This window comes from Geotrypetes seraphini, chromosome 1, assembly GCF_902459505.1.
Source record: "Geotrypetes seraphini chromosome 1, aGeoSer1.1, whole genome shotgun sequence".
Classification (NCBI taxonomy): Eukaryota; Metazoa; Chordata; class Amphibia; order Gymnophiona; family Dermophiidae; genus Geotrypetes; species Geotrypetes seraphini.
Window position 1 is genome coordinate 359,646,226 of NC_047084.1, and position 20,285 is coordinate 359,666,510.

At 44.6% G+C, this 20,285-nt stretch overlaps 1 protein-coding gene across 5 annotated transcripts in view; it reads left to right on the forward strand.

Annotated features, from left to right (window-relative positions):
- Positions 1–20,285, forward strand: part of ARHGAP24 (Rho GTPase activating protein 24) — an 833,428-nt gene that overhangs the window by 784,630 nt on the left and 28,513 nt on the right. For all 5 annotated transcript variants that reach the window (XM_033914713.1, XM_033914704.1, XM_033914721.1 and 2 more), the window contains 2 exons: positions 15,335–15,467; positions 18,508–18,581. In XM_033914713.1, coding sequence (XP_033770604.1) covers positions 15,335–15,467; positions 18,508–18,581 — 207 coding nt within the window. The remainder of the gene's footprint in view (positions 1–15,334; positions 15,468–18,507; positions 18,582–20,285) is intronic.

Consider the following 20,285-nt stretch of genomic DNA (forward strand, 5'->3'; position numbering starts at 1 on the left):
TCTCCCCTGAGCCTCCTCTATAAAAAACAAAGTATAATAATAATAATTTTATTTCTTATATACCGCCAAAGCCACAGTAGTTCGAGGCAGTTTACAACGAAGAAGGGCTGGACAATCAGCGAAAATGGTACAATGTTACAAACAGATAAAATTAGGTGGTAGAGAAAAAATGGTAATAAGAACGTACATTAAAAACAAATTACAAACAATGCTACAAACAATCAAACACACTGACAAACATTAACTTACCGATCACAAGATGGAGAAGGGCACAAATACAATTTGTATAAAGAGAAAGAGAGGGGAAGAAGGATCAAGACAAAAGGAAGGGGAACAAAGTATAAAAAGTCTTGAATAATGTAAAATAAGCTAAAATGATTAAAAGATGGCAAGGAAGAGATTTCCATTACCGTTGTTGTGCCCTCCCACTGTGAGCTTAGGCCTGTCCAAAATTGGGTCTCTCATTACACCCCTGCTGCTTAAACCATAAGTTGGAGTTCTTATCAAGACCCAACTTCTGAATGTGAGGCTTTGATAAGGAGGGATTGGAACTTTTGTGATGTTTTCACTGAAAGTTGCTATTAAGTTATGATTAGGGTTGCCAGAAATTCCAAAAGGAAAATCCGGACCCATGGCCCCGCCGCTAGGCCTGCCCCATTCTGGCTGGCCCCGCCCCATCCCTTGACCTGCACGAGCAACGAGCGACGTCACGCATGCGCAAATGCTGTCCCGATGTCACTCGTTGCCAGAAGCTTTTCAAAACCTGGACAAAGTGCTGGGTTTTGAAAAGCCATCCGGATTCCCAGATGTCTGGTGACCCTAGTTATGATGATTTACTCTGTTGCCTTACCAAATAAAAAAGAAAGTATTTTTTAAAAAAAGTCCGGAAAACCCGTGAATGTCCTGTATTTCCTCAATTCTAAGACACCATTGAATCTAAGATGCACCCCCTCCCCCTTTTGCAAGAGTTGAAAAATAAACCTTCGATTCTAAGATGTATCCCCATTTTGCAAAAGTGAAAAATATGGTAAATAAATATGCAGAAGGAAAACAATATAAGTACAATCGACTCCGCTTAAGTGCAAGCCCCTCGGACCGGTTTGCCACGGAGCATGTGCTTAATCAGAGTACCATGTGACGAGTCTAGCACCATCTTTTTTTCTCACGAGATCAGCAGCTCGGGGGCAGGATTCCATGCTTGCATCGATCACTGCCATCACATTAATCACTGTAATCACATTTGAAGTTTGCGATTATCCCTTGTTTTTTGTTGCTTTCAGATTCAACAGGCAGGCACCTTGAAGCCAACAGCTTCGCTACGTTTGAAAGTGGTGTATAGGTCTCTATTTCTTTAATTGGGAGACCATATATGAAGGGTCTGGAGTACACCACTCTCAGGGGACAGGCCTTTCCAATTTATGTACAAGTACTGTAATAACAACGCCAAAGTGGCGTCAGCCAAAGACAATGATTTTTGTCCACGCAACGCCACGATGCAGTTCCGAAAGTTCAAACACATCGCCAGGCCTAGGCTGCTGTTCTGAAACATGCAGCTCATCTACATGATTGCTTTTAACCGGAGTGAACTTTACGTGAAAGAATACAGGTGGGACCTACAACACCAATGCGCATAAGTGGATTATATGCTTATCAGAATTGCAAATATCCAGAGTTTATGTCCATTGACTTTAATGTAAAAAAAATGGGACCATGGGTGGTAGGCTGCGGATAACCGAAGCGTGCGCTTAACCGACGTGCACTTAGGTGGAGTTGACTGTAGTATGATATTTTGAAAGCAAACTATTAAGGACTGTGTAAATAAAAATAGATTTCCACTTAGGAATTCCAAGGCCACGTGATTTCTAATGTTTATCCTCGATTCTACGACACCCTCGAATATATGCCACATTTACTTTCCATGCACTTTAAAATGAGTAAAAGTGTGCATCTTAGAATTAAAGAATATGGCATTATTTATTCAAGCAATGAGCTTCTTATGTATTGGAAAGTTAGTTCATACATTCTCATGATAAAATGTTAATCAGGTTTTCTATTCCGTCTTTACCTATTCAGTTCAATTGAATCTAGTTGAAATTAATAATAATAATAATAGCTTTATTTATATCCCATCATACCTTTCAGTTCAAGACGGTTTACAAGAGAAGCTGCATGAATGCAGTGAAATTGCATCATGCGCATGAAGTAGGCGTGAACAAACAGGCGTATAATGTAATTATACATAACAAGAGGTAGGAGCATGCAAGTAGATGTAGAGGAAATAGTTTGAGGAAGTTTAAACAATTTATCAAATAAATGGGTTTTCAGTGATCTTCTATATGATTGGTAGGATGATGACTTAAGGAGTAAGTCGCTTAGAATATTGTTCCAGATTCCTTCTTGGAAGGAAAGTGTCTTGTTGAGGAATCTTTTGAATTGGCATCCTTTGGGAGTCGGAAAAGTGAATGATAATGTTCTGCGTGAGAAGCAGAGTTTGTCTTGGAGGACAAAGTGTTTCAGAAGGTAGGTGGGCGCAGTGCAGAATAGTGTTTTGAAGCTTAGGCAACCGAATTTGAAAAATATTTTGGCCTCGACTGGTAGCCAGTACAGTTTTTTGAAATATGGAGTGATGTGGTCAGATTTTTTCAGGTCAACAATCAGTTGTATTGCGGTGTTTTGGATTGTTCTCAATCACCCTAGACTCCAACAGAGGACAATTTGGATGTGCAATGCTATGGCATCAGTTTCCAGTAAGACCTGCATTCACAATAACTATACACAAAGCTCAAGGACAAACTTTTGACTTTGTTGGTGTTGACTTCCACCTTCATGCATGGAATGTTATATGTTGCTTTTTGAAGAGTCAGGAAACAAAGTTGTTTGAAAGTACAACTACCACCAGAAAATCCATGTAACACACGTAATATTGTATGGTCTCCTTATCTCAAGAAAGATTATAGTGGCACTAGAAAAAGTTCAAAGACCAACCAAGATGATAAAGGGGGTGGAACTCCTGTCATATGAGGAAAGACGAAAACGGTTAGGGCTCTTCAGCTTGGAAAAGAGACAGCTGAGAGGAGATATGATTGAAGTCTATAAAATTCTGAGTGGAGTAGAACGGATACAAGTGGATCAATTTTTCACTCCGTCAAAAATTACAAAGGCTAGGGGGACACTCGATGAAGTTACAGAGAAATACTTTTAAAACCAATAGGACATTTTTCTTTTTGCACTCAGAGAATAATTAAGCTCTGGAACACATTGCCAGAAGTTGTGGTAAGAGCGAATAGCATAGCTGGTTTTAAGAAAGGTTTGGACAAGTTACTCGAAGAAAAGTCCATAGTCTGTTATTGAGAAAGACATGGGGGAAGCTACTACTTGCCCTGGATCGGTAGCATGGAATGTTGCTACTCCTTGGGTTTTGACCAGATACCAGGTATCTGGATTGGGCGCCATGAAAACGGGCTACTGGGCTTGATGGACCATTGGTCTGACCCAGTAAGGCTATTCTTATGTTTTTATGTACACACTGTATGACTTAACATTTAAAAATTGCCTATCATAGTCAACTATAAACCTTTAGCTCACACCCAGAAAGCAATAAAAACTTAAACTCTACAATGCAATAGCAACAATGTAAAACTAAAACAAGAACACCTTCCTCATCATTAGCAAAGCTCGATCTTCCAGGTACTAAGTACTTATTTTTTACCTGGGACAATGGAGGGTTAAGTGACTTGCCCAGAATGACAAGGAGCTGCATTGAAAATTGAATGCAGTTTCCTAGGTTCTCAGGCCACTTCACCAGGGTTATCATAATGCTCCAGAAAAAGGAGGACAGATTGAGCCATCTGGGTTTTATTTCCATTGCTTTCAATTGAAGTAAAACCGAGATATCTCAATCAGTCCTCTTTTTTTCTGGACACTAATATATCTAAAACTTAGGGTTCCTTTTACTAAGCTGCGCTAGACACTAATGCCACCATTGAGCTGGCGTGAGTTCTTGGCGTGTAGCGCGGGGGGGCAGCGTGCGCTAATCTGCAGTGCGCGCTAAAAACTCTAGCGCAGCTTAGTAAAAGAGGGGGGTTAAAACAATATAATAATCACAATCATATAATCCACTATGATTATTATTCTACTTAGCAGGTGTTTTATACTTGTAATTATTCCCCTTTTTTCACTCTCTTAATATTCTTTAAGGGAAAAGTGCCTCAGAGCTTACGGGTCACAAAAGGTGATATACTCACCCAACTCACTGTTCTATTTTTCTGGAGCCATATGGTAACTCTACACTGCACTAACCATGAAGCTACTCCTCTACTCCTTGCCATTAAGTATCTCAAACTAACCCCCTCTTCTATTAAACTGCACTAGCAGTTTTTAGCGCAGAGAGCCGCACTGAATGGCCTGCGCTGCTCCCGAAGCTCATAGGAACTCTATGAGCATTGGGAGCAGCGCGGGCCATTCAGCGTGGCTCACCACACTATAAACTACTAGTGCAGTTTAATAGAAGAGGCCCTAAGCTCTAGATTAGAATAGAACAAACTAGTCATACCATAAGTCAAACAGAGGACTGGAGTACCAGAACCTTAATAAGTCAATCATGTTTCAATAACCTATTTCTTTTAATGACTAATTGAGGAATCAGGAAAAAAATAATTGCAAGGCCCAGCAAGACCAAATCTGATCGGACACTCAAAATATCATCTTTTTTTGTTACAGCCAACTCTTTGATATGCAAAAAGTCTGCAATAAAGACCCAAACATCTAAATATATTACTATGAAATTGTCATTGCCAATGAGGGATTTCACTTCTTATATCCAGGACATTGTCCAAAACTTACAAACACTGTAACATTTATGCTATAGAAGTGGCACTTGTTGTGCAGTTTTGCCATCTAGTGGTAAGATGCTAGAATTGCAGACAGGACAGGCTTTGAATTCTTTTATAAAGAAAAACTTAGGCAGCAAAAGTATTTCAACACTTTTGAAGTGAAGATGATCTAGGACAGTGTTCTTCAACCTTTTTACACCCGTGGACCGGCAGAAATAAAAGAATTATTTTGTGGACCGGCAAACTACTAAGACCGAAATTTTAAAAAACACATTTTCGCCCCATCTCCGCAAGCTCGGTTCCCACAAACCATCTGATCCCATCTGCACAAGCCTCAGTTATGATTTTATATTGAACGTATTTTATTAAAGTATAAAAAGAAACAATATTCTGTACAATTGTCATTTTATAAATATAAATATTCAGAAGAAGGACCAACAAAACCCCTGTCTCCCCTCCCCTTCACATATATCCCCTCTACTATCAAGAAAACTGAACAAGCCAAATTATTACAGAATGCTACACAGAAATATCATGCTAACAGAATACTGCAGTCACACATGACAGGAATAGTGTTAGGCTTTGCAGTCCACAGTTATGTCTCTAGCAGGATATATATTTAAAATCTGATATATTGTAATGACAAAATAGAAATAAAATGATTTTTTTCTACCTTTTGTGGTCTCTGCTTTCATCTTCTTTCCACTCTTCCTTCCAGCATCTGCCCATTCCATCCACTGTCTGGCCTCTCCCCCTTCCATATGTATCTGACTTCTTTCTATGCCCCTCTCCCCTTTCCATCCAGCCTGTGCCTCCTCTCTCCTTTTTACATCATTCATTCCAGCTTCACTGCTTTCTTCATTTTTATCTCTCCTACACCAGATCTAGCATCTTTATCCCTCTCTCATTTCTCTGCTGACCCCATTTCCAGCATCAATCTCTCTCTACTTTCTCATTCCTGTCTCTCCCCTTTCCCTCCTCTAATCTCCCTGCCAGCTATTTCCTTCCTTTTTACCTTCTCCCTTCCCTCCTCCCCCCTATCCAACAGTAGCTCTCTTCCCAACTCTTTCCCTCCCAGCAGCATCTCTCTTTCTACCTCTCTCCAGGTGCAGTAGCAGCTCTCCGTTTATCCATCAGCTTCCCAGCCTCCAACAGTGGCTTCCTCTCCTTCCAGCAGCTCTCAGTACTTGCCTGCAGCAGTGATTTCCTTAGGCAGCCTTGGGTCCGTTGCCGCCTCTGAGGAAAGGGGAAGTTGCCAAAGTGAATCACTGCCCTGGTAAGTACAGAGCTGCTAGGAGAGGAGACAGCCACTGTTGAAGGCTCCCCATGATCTTACTCCTGCTGTGCCCTGCACATTCGCGACCCCCCCCCCCCAAGCCGGCAAAAACAGCTTTGCACCGCAGGCCCAGCCGCCCAAGACGAGTCGGAGGCCCCTACCCGCCGCATCCTGCACGTGAGCAGACTCAGCACAAACGCTGCTGATGGCCCCAATCGATACGCTGACCTCCCCGCGCACGCTGACCATCTTCTCTCTGCCTGCACTTTCCCCGCGGCCCTCTTCGGTGACTCAGCAGGGGCAGCGATCAAGACAGGCTGCAAACGTCGGGACCTTCCCTCTCTGAGTCCCGCCTATTTTGTTTCAACTTCCTGTTTCCGCATAGGCGAGACTCACAGAGGGAATGACCGCCTGTCTTGATCGCCCGAGGCTGGGAGGAACAGAAGATTTCTGCAAACACCATCGGGGCAGAAAATTTAACGGGTCCATCTTGCCGGTCCTGTGCGGACCGGCAGGAATTTTCTGCGGACCGGCACCGGTCCTCGGACCGGCGGTTGAAGAACTGTGATCTAGGATATTGAGTTTAAAAAATAAGAGAGAAAAAGGAGAGGGAGTGATTAATCATATTTTTGGAAGATCAAACTTTTTTTTTTAATTCTTTATTGATTTTCAAAACTTATAAAAAGTGCAAACAAATATACATTCAGATAAATTTTGGCAGAGTGTCCTGAGAACCCTTGAAAAAGCCACATGAGTGGCAAAATGGGTCCCCACTGGGCTTGTCAGTAGTAGAGAATGGCACAGTGGCTGTTACCCGTAGCTAGCCGCGGGTAGCTGCTGGTAACCTGCCGAAATGGTGGGGGGAAAGAAAGTGCTCACTGCATGTGCAGGGACAAGGCCATCCACTGCCCCGTGGAGCAGTCACCAATCGCGTGTGGCCCCTTCCCTCCTTCCTACTTACCGGCTGCTTCCTACTTACCGGCTGCATCTATCTCCCTCCGTTCCCCTTACCTTCGTGGTGCATTACGATGTAATTTGTGCAAGCAGCAAGAGCCTGCCTGAAGTCGCGGGCATCTGCAAGCAGAAGCATCTCCTCTGGTGCAACCGGAAGTTGTGTCAGAGGAGAAGCTTCCACTTGCAGATGCACACAACTTCAGGCAGGTTCCGGCGGCTTGCACAAATATGCATTGTAACACACCACGAAGTAAGAGGGAGGGAGATGGTTGGACTGCGTGAGGGGTGCTGAAGGGCGGTAGAAAGGAACAGACACTGAAGGGGGTGGTGAGAGGGAAGGGTGGTGGCGGAAAGGAATAGAACAGTTGCTGAAGGGGGGTGGAGAGGAACAGACACTGAAGGGAAATGTGGAAGACAGTGTGGGGAAAAGACGCTGAAGGGAAATGGGTAACAGAGAGTGGGGAGAAGACACTGAAGGGAAATGGGGAACAGAGAGTGGGAAGAAGACGCTGGAAGGGAAGAAGACAGAGATGCCAGACTATGGGGGGAGCAGAGGGAAGAAGATGGGTTCCAGACCAATTGGTGGGTGGGGGGGGTGAGGGAGAGATGGAAGGGAGAGGCACAGTAACAGAGCAAATGGAAGATGCAGAGAGAAGGCAGACAGTGGATGGAAGGAATTGAATGAAGAGAAGATGAGGAAAGCAGAAACCAGACTACAAAGTTAGAAAAGAAAATTCTATTTACCGTATTTTCTTTTTGCTTTAGGATAAAATTAGTTGTGTTGATAAAAATTTATAAGCAAAGCCCTGCCAGCTGAACATCTCTTTTTCTAGTTCAGCAGCCAGAACTTTGATTTATAAGGAAGGAATAAGCTAAATACTGCAGTACTGAGGCTTATATGGATGCTGCGGGGACAGTGGTCATGGGGACGGGACAGTGACAGTGGTTGCAGCGATGGGGATGGGACAGGGACGATGGTCTTGGGGACTGGGCAGTGACGGGGACAAATTTTTCCCCCGTGTCATTCTCTAGTCAGTAGCTCTGCACACTTTAAGATAAGTAGTATTTCTTGCTGTTTATATAAACGAAAAAACAACAAAAAATATTTAATTTATGACACAGGAAGAATTAGTTAAACACAAAAAAGGAGGTGGAGGTAATTAGGGTCAGTGATGGAAACTATGAACCGTTAATGACTTGGTACTGGGTTTAAATATCCTTTTCCAAGTAGGTTTCTGAGACCTTTTTTCTCCATTCTCTCTTTAAGTACCTTTTAGTTGGAATTGTGTTGTATTTGTACATCATCTTGTCACACCAGTGCATGTGCAGATGCCGTCCCAACGAGCAAACAGGTTGGGGGGGGCGGGGCTGGTGGCAGGGCTGAGGGTGGAATGGGGCGTGACTTAGGTGGAATGGGGCATGGCTCGGAGGAATAGGGTAGGCCTAGGGGGCAGGGACATGGATCCGGATTTTCGTTCCCGAAAATCTGGTAACCCTAACCATTGCTGTGTAACTGGTGTGGATCGCCAAGCATCCCCAGCTGAGGACCTCTTCCAAAGATGGCCAAAACTCCCTTCTACCAGGCTCTGCCGTTGACAACAGCATCCTTGAGCCACCAACAACTAAGCATTCATGGGGTACCGGCATCGGTGGCTTAGGCAGGTTGCTGTTGCCTGCTAAGCTTGGTAAAAGAGAGTTTCTGGTCATGTTCAGAGAAAGTCTTCAGCTGACAGAGCTGGGGATCCTTATTAGCTATAGTATTTATATTTTGAGGTAGGCGGTAGGGAAAATTTTATGCCTACCCATCTTGGGCTCAGGCCCACCCAAAACTGTCTATCTGGCTACACTACTGACCTGTTAGTGTATGTTTTATCAAATCACTTTCCATATGCCTTATTAATTTAAGGGTCTTTTAACTAAAGTATGATTAAGTTTTGCTGTGGGGTAACTTTGGGGGAGGCCAACATATGCCCTATAGCTATCACACAGAACAGGCATTTACCGCAGAACACGTGTATCGGCAGTGCAGTAAGCGCATTCACATTATTTGCCTATAAAGTTACTACAATCCCATGTGTGGGAAAAACACAATCCCCAAGCATTACCCTCCCCATGATCAGAATCATCAGGCATTTCAAAAAAACATGATTCCCTGAGCACTCTACTACTACTTATCATTTCTATAGTGCTGCCAGATGTAAACAACGCTGCACATTAAATATGTACGAGACAATCCCTGTTCAATAAAGCCAGTGGTGTAGCGAGAGAGGCAAGCGCCCAGGGTGGTGGTGCCTGGCATTGCTGTGCCGTGCACTCCCCCACTCTATCCTTTCCCCCCCTTTGTTCCCTGCAACTTGAGAGCTCCCCTGCCCCCCCCCCCCCCCCCCGTACCTCTTCAAATGTTCACCAGCACAAGAGCTTTTTCCACCCTCTGCTTGCACTGGCATCAGATCCCTTCTGACATCACAGCCTGGTCCCGTGATGTCAGAAGGGAGTCGACACCACCGCAAGCAACAAGTAGAAGATGCTGCTTGAGCTGGCAAGCATTTAAAGAGGTATGCGGGGAGGGGACGGAGAGGAGGAGAGGCACCAGTGCTGGCTCCCCCAGCAAAGACGACGCCCATGGGCTTTTAGCCTAGATTTGAACACTGCCAGAGAGAGCTTGATGTACTGACTCAGATAGTCTGTTCCAGGGATATGATGCAGCAAGATAGAAGGGATGGAGTCTGGAGTAGGCAGAAGAAGGGTACGGAAAGACTTACCCGATAAACAGAGTTCCTGGGGAGGAGTATAAGGAGAGATAAGAGAGGAGAGATACTGAGGAGCTGCAGAGTGAATGCACTTGTAAGTCAATAAAAGGATCAACCCTGTCACACCTGCCCAGCTCCTGTTCACGGCAGCGAGCTGGAACACTGTTACTGTTCCTGTCCATATGTGTACCCTTTAACCAGGGTATCCTTCAGGCCTTCTTAGGCGTCTGCCTAAGGTATAATATCAGATTCCCTGACATTATCAAAAGAAAAACAGGCAAGGGAAAAGAAACTCACACACCTCAAAATCCAGTATAGTAGAATAATCAAACAAAGGTTTTATTATGTTCACTGGTTGCATTGAACAAAAGGAAAAATGCTTCAGCTTAGCAGACCTCAAAACAAGCACTCAAAACTATGAGGCAAAACACAAGCTGTTCAAACAGAGCAAAACTTTCAAAGAAATCCAATGTCCAGGTTTTTGGGTGTGTCTCATCTTAACCTATCGTTCCACAGCCTCTGGACTTTGTTAGCACATCTATAAACAGTCCTGTTCACCAGAGTAGTTTGGATTTAGTAACTTTCCCTAAGCTGCTTCAGCTCTGTAAACCGTATTCTCTTCTTTAGCACAGAATTCCCAAGGTCCGTGCAGGCTCTCAGCACAGCTCCCTGCTGTGCCTTTCAAGTAATTAATTATGCACAGCTGTGAGGAAGAACGCTATAGGCTCAGCTTGGCTGCTAGCAGAGAGAACAAAAAAAAATGCCAAAACATTTGCTACCTTTACAACTAAAGCTTTCAAGCAGCAATTAACAGTTCATTATCAGCAGGGAGAGAACTACAACTCCCCTTTAAACTATCACTGGCATAACGGGTAGCTTCACTACTGTGGACACAGGCAATACACATCCCCTTACTGCTTATTAATTAGAGAGTTGCGCGGGGACAGAAATCCCACCCATCCCCGCCAAAATCCCACCCGTCCCCACCCGTCCCTGTGAGGAATCCCTCCGTCCCCACCCGTCCCCGTGAGGAATCCCTCCGTCCCCACCCATCCCCGCGAGGAATCCCCTCCGTCCCCACCCGTCCCTGCGAGAAATCCCCTCCGTCCCCAACCATCCCCACGAGGAATCCCCTCCGTCACCATCCTTCCCTATAAACTTCAGAAATAGTTATTTTATTTAATTATGCTACTGAATTAAAGGCTCTGGTAGAGACCCATTTACAAATAAGCAAAGAGACTTTATTAATTTGGAAATATTAATTGGGAAGAATACATACTTTGTAAATGGGTTTCTACCAGAACCTCTAATGTAAATATAAAATATAAATACTCAGCTGATGAGAACCCACAAACTGTCAGCTGAGGACTTCCTTTGCAGTTGGCCGGGGGTCCCTTTTGCCAAGCTTAGCAGGCAGCAGTAGCGTCCCTGAGTCACAGATGCTGGCACCTCAGTGGCTCATGGATGCTGCCAGCGACTGCTGCGTTTGGTGGAGGGGAGTTCTGGCCATCTCTAGAGGAGGTCCTCTGCTTGCGGTGCTTGGGGATCCCCCACCAGTCACAGCAAGGGTCAACAAGTACTTCAACACTGTAGAAATAAAACCAGAAATGCATTTCCTTTTCTTTTGAACACAAAACAAAGACATCTGCCATATACATTTCCCAAAGCTAACATATTTTAGTCAATAAATTCCATTTTTTACCTTCGTTGTCTGGAGACTTATTTTTCCATAAAGTTGGTCCCAGTTTCTTTTTTCCGCTTTCCCATCTTCTCTAAATTCTTCTGTTGCTGTCCATTGATTTCCCCTACCATGGTCCAGCATTTATCGCTTTCTCATCTTTCATGCCTGCCCACCAGCCCCATGCCCAACATTTCTCCTTCTATCACCCCTCTCCAACACTATGCCACATCTCTCCCTCCATTCCCTTCACCACTGTCCAATATTCCTCCCTCTTGCATCCCTTTCAATCTGTCCCATTGTTCCCTTGCCACATTTCTCACTCTCATCTTTTTCTTCCCTATCACATTCTGTACCTTACTCCCTACGACTAAAAATTCTCCTCTTTCTTCCATTTGCCGTGTGTGTGCCGTGAGGGAGGTCTGGTGCCCCAGAGTAAGAGCAGGGGTGCCCACACTTTATGGGCTTGCGAGCTACTTTATAAAGACTAAGTCAAAATGATCTACCAACAATAAAATTAAAAAAAAACACAAAGCACAATGAAAGGCAGAGAAAATGTTAATTATTCATATTCCGGGTTTTTTCAAAGAGGTCACGGCAGATGACTCTATGCAATGTCACCTCGGTAACAAAATACAAAAATAGACAAATACACCCCCTCCCTTTTTACTAAACCACAATAGTAGGTTTTAGCACAGGGAGTTACGCTGAATGCCTCGCGCTGCTCTCAATGCTCATAGGCTTCCTGCGCTAAAAAACGATATTGCGGTTTAGTAAAAGGGAGCCATAGTGCAAAATATAGACAGCAGATATAAATTCTCAAAACAGACACATTTTGATCACTAAATTGAAAATAAAATAATTTTTCCTACCTTTGCTGTTTGGTGATTTCATGAGTCTCTGGTTGCACTTTCTTCTTCTGACTGTGCATCCAATCTTTCTTCCTTTCTTTCAGCCTCCTGTATGTTTCCTCTCCTCCAGACCTCATTCTCTCCCCCAACTTTTTCTTTCTGTCTCCCTGTTCCCCCTTCTTTCTGTCTCCCTGTCTGCCCCCTTTCTTTCTTTCTCCGTGCCCTCCCCCAAGCTACTCGGTTTGCTGCCACCACCATCGGGGAATAGCCCCCAAGCCACTGCTGTCCCAAGCTTTCCCTGCAGAAGCGACGCGCTGACCAGCATTCCGCTCCCTGATGTCAATTCTGACGTAGGAGAGGAAGTTCCGGGCCAACAAGGCATTTCTCCTCATTCCATCCAGCCTGAGCCCCATCTCTCCTTGATCCAGCATTTCCCTTCTGTGTTTGTCAGAATTACCATTCCACCTATTTTCCAGCATCACCCTTCTTTGTGTCCATCTCACCTATATCCCTATCTCACCACTTTTTCAGAATCTTCATTTGTCTCTGTCCTTGTCTTTACCCCATGTTCACCATTTGCCCTTTCAATGTCTTTATCTCCCCCCCCCCCCCACTTTTTCAGCATTACTTCTATGTCTCTATTTCACCTCCTCTTCATGTCCCCTCTGTATCTCTATCCTTATTCAGTAGGTCCTGCTTACTCTTTCTCTTCTTTGTGTCACTATCTCCATTTTCAGCTTTCCCCCCTTTTCCTTTGTTACTGCACCCGGTAGCCAGAATCTTTCCACCCTCCCTCCACTCCGGCCCAGCCCAGTATGAAATATTTCCTTTTGTTTCCCTCCCCTCTCTCTTTCTCTCTCTCTTCTCCTCCCTCACCCAAGAGTCCTGCATCTGGCACTCTCCCTTCTACCTGCACCTGGCAACACCCCCCTGCTCTGCGGCTCTCTTCAGCAACTCGTCAGCAGCGGTGATCAAGACAAGCTGCCGACATCGAGGCCTTCCCTCTACGAGTCCCGTCTTTGTGGAAAAAGGAAGTTGAAACAAGCGGGACTCGCAGAGGGTAGGCCCCGACATCAGAAGCTTGTGTCGATCGCTGCTGCTGAGTTGCCGAAGAGAGCCGCGGAGCAGGGGGTGTGGCCGGAAGCAGGTAGAAGGGAGAGGGAGATAGGAAGGCTGTAGAAGCTCCGGAGCATGACACCGACCCCGGCCAGGATGATTTCTTTTTCAGGCGTGCAGCTTACAAGTCCGGCGTCGCGGCGGGAAATAGCCATGCTGAGCAGTGAGCTCAGCACGTACACAGATGAAAGCCTTGCTTGCTGATTGGTCCAGCGGCACGGCGGGGCGGGGCCGCCGGACAGTAGTAAGCTCTTCTGTGTCCACCATTTGCCAGTCTCCAGCCTCCTCGGGCTGTGGATGAATCTCTCCCGTTTGCCTCCAGGCTGCTTCCCCCCCGGAAGCCTCCTCGGGTCCTCCTCCCCTGACTCTCTCTCAGCTGCTCTGTTTTAACCCCTTCTAATTCGCCCCTCCCTGCTCTGAAGAGGGGGAAGGGAGAGAAATCTCTCTGCAGCTGTGCCTGTCTCAGTGACAGCTTCCTGTGCTGAGACTGGCCTTCTGGGAGCTGTAGTTTCTTAGCTCCTGGGTTAGTCACAGTGAAGTCAGCGCTTATAACATCAGCAGGGCCAACCTGATCTGCTCTCCTGCAACGGGGTTTCCTGCTCTTCTTCCCTAATCCTGTGTCGAAGCTAGTAAGAGAGCTAGATTTGTCACAACCCCAAACCCCAATCCCCAGTCAGTATCATGCCCCTTGCTCTTGTGAAATCTGACTCCCTCCTCCAACCCACTCAGTTCCCCTCCCCAACACATACCAGGGCTTTCCCTGATGGTGAGCCAGTAGCAGTCCCCAGACACTCTTACCCTATTGCTGGCCCAGGTTCAATATGGCAGCTCTGACTCCTAGCAGTAGTACCAAGAGACTGCTGCTAGGGTTTGGTGCTACGGGGGATTAGAGATGGTAGGAGGATTGGGTGCTTCTTCAGGGTGGAGGGAGGATGGCTGAGTTCCATATGAGGGAAGGCTGATTGGGGAGACTCGGAGGAGAGGGAAATTGATCACTGGGTTTGGGGCTATGGTTCTTTTCTACCAGGAGCATAGAGGCAGTTAATTCCCCCTACTGAGGAGGTGTTAAGTGCCCCATGCTACCAGCAACTGTGTGATTTAACACACATTAAATACTGGCACTAACTCAATGTGGTGTCCATGCCCATCCTTTGCCCATACCCCACCAGATGTCCGGGAAAACTCAGACATGTCCTCTTTTTAGTGGACTGTCTGGGTTCCTGGATGGACTTTCCAAAACCCGGCAGTTTGTCAGGGTTTTGGAAAGCCCCAAAGAGCTCCGGCTGCATCTGGAGGGCCTCTGAGCATGCGTGGATGGAAGGAAAAGCCACATGCTTGAAGGAGAAGGCATTTCTCAGAAGTCTAATGAAAATGCATTTGGAATTGTATAAAAATTTTAAGACATTAAGGGGGGAGGGGAGTGGGTATTTTTGATTATAATTGAAACAAATCATTTTCATAAATAAATAAGGGAGGGGGTAATATTTTATATTATGCTCAATTATGGGATTTCAAGTGTATTTGAATGCTTAATTGATAAATGTCAATATTGTACTTGATTTAAGATTTGAAATGAATAAAGATTTAAAAAAAAAAAAGAAAATGCATTTGGAAATGCCTACCTCCTCCAGGATATGCACAATAAAAAGTCTGAGGTCAGGCTGGTGAGGTAGATGTCATTGAAGCACACTGGTCACCATGTCCCACGGGAAGAGAGTTGGCAGCTCTCCTTCAGCTCTTTGGGATCCAAAGCGGCTGTAGCTTAAAAATTAATGAAGACCACTGCCCTAAATGAATGAAATTTGGAGAAAAACTTACTTGATCTTCATTCACACGAATGTTTGTTTTCTCTTTCCCCCTCCCCTCATCCCCCACAGCAACACTGATGTGCACACTGTCACATCTCTCCTGAAGCTGTATTTGAGAGAACTTCCTGAGCCTGTAATCCCTTTTTTCAAGTATGAAGAGTTTCTTTCTTGTGCCAAACTATTGAGCAAGGAAGAGGAGTCTGTAAGTATATGTGATCGCCAATTGCTGTGCGTGTGTATGTCCATCGTGACTGCGACTAAAATGGTTAAGGGGCTGGAGGAGTTGCAGTACAGTGAGAGATTGGAGAAACTGGGCCTGAGAAACTGGAGACTGAGAGGGGACATGATCAAAACATTCCAAATACTGAAGGGAATAGACTTAATAGAAAAAGACAGGTTGTTCACCCTCTCCGAGGTAGGGTAAACAAGAGGGCACTCTCTAAAGTTGAAAGGGGATAGATTCCGTACAAACGTAAGGAAGTTCCTCTTCACCCAGAGAGTTGTGGAAAACTGGAACGCTCTTCCAGAGTCTGTTATAGGGGAAAACATCCTCAAGAGATTCAAGACAAAGTTGGACAAGTTTCTGCTAAACCGGAATGTACGCAGGTAAGGCTGGGCTCGATGGACCATTGGTCTGACCCAGCAATGGCAATTCTTATGTTCTTATGTCTAGAAAGTTGTTTTCATGCCCCTGTTTAATTCTAGATACTTTTTGATTGTGAGTAAAATAAAAGTTACATTTCTTTACAATATCTACATTAAAGTAATAGTTTAGTATCTTGAGCTCTGTAGTGGCAGGACCTGAAACAAGCAATTCATAAACAAAAACCTGAATTTAATGGAAAGTGCAAGGAGCGGAAAAGCCACAAATAACCAGGATGAGAGCAGGAATCGGAAATAAAATCGCTTTATTAAAGACACTATATGAAAAATGAAGCGGCAAAATCCAGATGAATGGATGTACTAAGGACCCAACACGGACTGTGTTTCAGCAGCCTATACCTTCATCAGGAGTTCATATATCCTGTGCTGCGCCATATAAAATCATGGAAATGTGGATTAAAATCGGGTTGATATGCACCATTGTGCATTAATCTCCTGGGCTATAATAATAATAATAATAATAATTTTATTATTATATACCGCCATGCCCATCGAGTTCTAGGCGGTTCACAATAATTACATTAGGTTCCGCATTGACATGCCAATTTACAAACAGTGTTTTGGGTTTAGAACACCTTCTGCCGAACATGGCTGAAGAAGAGGGAGTGGGAAGTAGAGAAGGAGGAAAGCGGTCAATAAAGGGGGGGGAAGGGCCGAACGGGCCGATTTACCATGATTTATTGGATTTACAACAACTTTAGCCGAACTTGGCTGATGAAGAAGGAGGAGGGTAAGTGAGCTGGAAGACAGCGATCAATGAAGGGGGAAAGGGGCGGGCGTGTGGCCAGGTAATTCCGGAGAGGGGGCGTTAGGGGGCTATGATTCCTCAGCAGAGAGACTAATATCAAATTATAGCAAGGGCCTCGTCTATTAAGCTGCGCTAGCTGTTTCTAGGGCGGGGAGCCGCGATGAATGGCCCGCGCTGCTCCCGATGCTCATAGAGTTCCTGTGAGCGTCGGGAGCAGCGCAGGCCATTCGGCGCGGCTCTCTGCACTAAAAACTGCTAGCGCGATTTAATAGAAGAGGGGGGAGAGGGTTTGCTCCTAAAGGTGGGGCAAATGGGTGTAGTTACTTTTTCACACGGGTGATGTGGATTTTGGATAACTTGGCTCCTTAAATAAAGGAAGTAATTATTCAAAGACTGTGCTGTGTTTATTTTAGGCACTCTTTTTTCTAATATTGCATTTTATTTAGAGATCAGAAATCATGCAGCGTGACATATATGCAATAATAGGGGAAATCAGGAGGGAGGACAAACTTTTTCACATCACTGTGTTTCTGGTAAAGGGGAAATCTGAGACTTCAACCTATGGAGAGTGCTCAATTCAAGGAGAGGAAAGTAGAGCCACCCCCCTCCCCTCCAAAGGACTGCAACACTTATAGCAGAGAAGATATGCTCTTTAAAAATGACCGAGGATGGAGCAGAAATATAGGGAATGGTTATCTACAGTTTATAATACCTCTTGGAACCAGACTTTGCACAGTTTAAGAACATAAGAATAGCCTTACTGGGTCAGACCAATGGTCCATCTAGCCCGGTATCCCGTCTTTGAGGAGGCCAATCCAAGTCACAAGTACCTGGCGAAAGCCCAAATAGTAACAGCATTCCATGCTACCGTCCCATGTCTGTCTCAACAGCAGCCTATGGACTTTTCCTCCAGGAATTTGTCCAAACTTTTTTTTTTTTAAACCAGCTACTTTAACTGCTCTTACCACAAGGACATATTCTTCATATGCAGTGGGATGTGCCCCTGACATTGCCCCTGAGGAAGAGAACGAAACAGGGGACTCTGTAGGGCATTTGGCTGAGGCACCCCCTAAACGAGAGAGCTTGGACTCCTTGCGGACTCAAGCTGTTTTCTTTCATATTTGATTTAGTGGAGGAAACTGCTATTATCAAGAACTGTTTGATTTGAACGTTTTTATTGATACACTGATGATTTCTTTGATTCTAAACTTGCACATGGCACTTTATTATTTATTTTTTCATATATATATAAAAGCACTTTTGCACTTAAAAGGTTCACAGGGTGACAGAAGGTGATGTTTGTGGGTAAAACCTTGTAGGACACTTTCTGCGCTCATGCACTGAGGATATACTCAGGTGAACTCCTTATATAAAAATTTTTTTAGGAAGATCCCATGAACTGATTAGCCACCCTGTGTAAACCATATTAAATCTAACTTAATACAATTTCTTCCTTTTAAATGGTAGGTATGCATGTGCAAAGATAGAATACAAAGGACTAGGAGCAGGTCTTTGGGATTGTTTAGCACCAGTTAGCCAGTACAGCACCCAAACTGGTAATAAACTGGAGCAATATTTATATTTACCCACTGCCATGATCTGTCAAATTCATAAATAAATAAAGGGGGGAGATAAGAGAATATCATATGTATCATTGTTGATTATTAAGTGATATATTTATGGTTATTTGTATGGATATGTTATCACACTTATTATAAGTTTAAAAATGAATAAAGATTTAAAAAAAAAAAATAAATAAAGTTACTTTTTTTTCTAATGCTACTGTATTTACTTGAATTATTCTTACTGGTTTATATTTTATTTCCTGAAGGGAATGAAGGAATTAGTGAAACAAGTGAAGGACCTGCCACCAGCCAACTACAATCTGTTGCTGTACATTTGTAGGTAAGGGATCTTCCAAAATAATGCAAACATATTTCTATACAGTTAAACACTTCCGAGTCTCGAGTGCTCTTACAGGAGGATCAAAAAACAGGTTTTCCAAGAAATGTAGCAAAAGAAAGACCAGAATCACGCTGCGGTCAGGACTGCTCTGCAGGAAGCCCTAGTTCAGCTCTCCTGTCTTAGGCTGACAGATTCTGGCCACCTCATGGCAAACAGCCATCCCAAACGCTAATCTTCAGCCTTGGAAGCCAGACCTGAGTTTACACATTAACCCCACCCCTTTTACAAAACTGCGGAAGTGGTTTATAGCGCAGGCTGGTGTGCTGAATGCGCTGCTCCCAACGCTCATAGGAACTCTATGAGTGTCGGGAACAGTGCAGAGCATTCAGTATGCCAACTGGTGCTAAAACACACTTTCACAGTTTTGTAAAAGGTGTGTGGGGGGGGGGGTGAAACAGCTGTTAACTGGTGACAAATGCAGTAATGTGTGTTTGTTGTTGTTTTTTTAAAACTTTCTATTCCCAGAGGCGGTGAAATGCCTTTTTAGTTGGAGGGGTTAAGTTCCACTAGTTCCACCCCAATTACTGACTTTATATTTACACTTTGGGGGTAGTTGTATAACAATGTTTTTGCATGGCTGTGCCCACTTATGCACATAAAATGGCCCTGTTACAAAATTCTGATGTTATCATGTTAGTATAAAAGTATGCAGAATTTGGCTGGAGTTTATAAGCTTTTGCGTAGATTATAAAATATGCTGTTGTATGCGTATAGTTACCCCCTACCTTTTATGAAGCCACGTTAGTGCCCTGTACCTCCCGAGCAATCCCCTCCCCTCCGCACCTCCTGTACCTTTGTCAGAAGGAAGCCCGGTCCCTCCTCCTCCGAGGCCCGCTAGACCAAAATGGTGGGCCTTCCCTCCCTGGTGCATCATGTGATGCATGGGGAGGTGCTTAAGGCCCTGATTGGCTTAAACTCGAGCATTTTTCCCTGGTGGGCTCACAATCTATCTAATGTACCTGGGGTAATGGGGGATTAAGCAACTTGTTCAGGATCATAAGGAGCAGCATGGGTTTGAACCCACAATCTCAGGGTGCTGAGGCTGTAGCTTTAACCACTGGGCCACACTCTCTCCCTAGCGCCTGTCTCTCAGCCCCAGCCCCAACATCAGCCCCTTCTCCCAGCATCATCATAATCATCTGACAGCATCAGCCCACATCTTTGATTCTCAACTCCCTCCTCCAGCATCAGCCCCAGCATCAGATCATACTCCCTCCCTAGCCTCTAATGCTAATAAAGGGCATGGAGAACTTGGAATACGAGGAACGACTCAAGAGACTGGGATTGTTCTCCCTCGAGAAGAGGAGACTACGAGGGGATATGATCGAGACTTTCAAAATACTGAAAGGAATCAACAAAATAGAGCAGGAAAAAAAATTATTTACAATGTCCAATGTGACACGGACAAGAAGACATGGACAGAAAGCTAAGTGGGGACATGTTCAGGACAAATATCAGGAAGTTCTGCTTCACGCAACGAGTGGTGGACACCTGGAATGCTCTCCCAGAAGAGGTAATTGCGGAATCCACCGTTCTAGGATTTAAGGGTAAGTTAGATGTGCATCTCCTTATGAGTGGCATAAAGTGACATGGGTAAGGGTAAGCTAGACACACATCTCCTTACGAGAAGCTTAGAGTGCTATG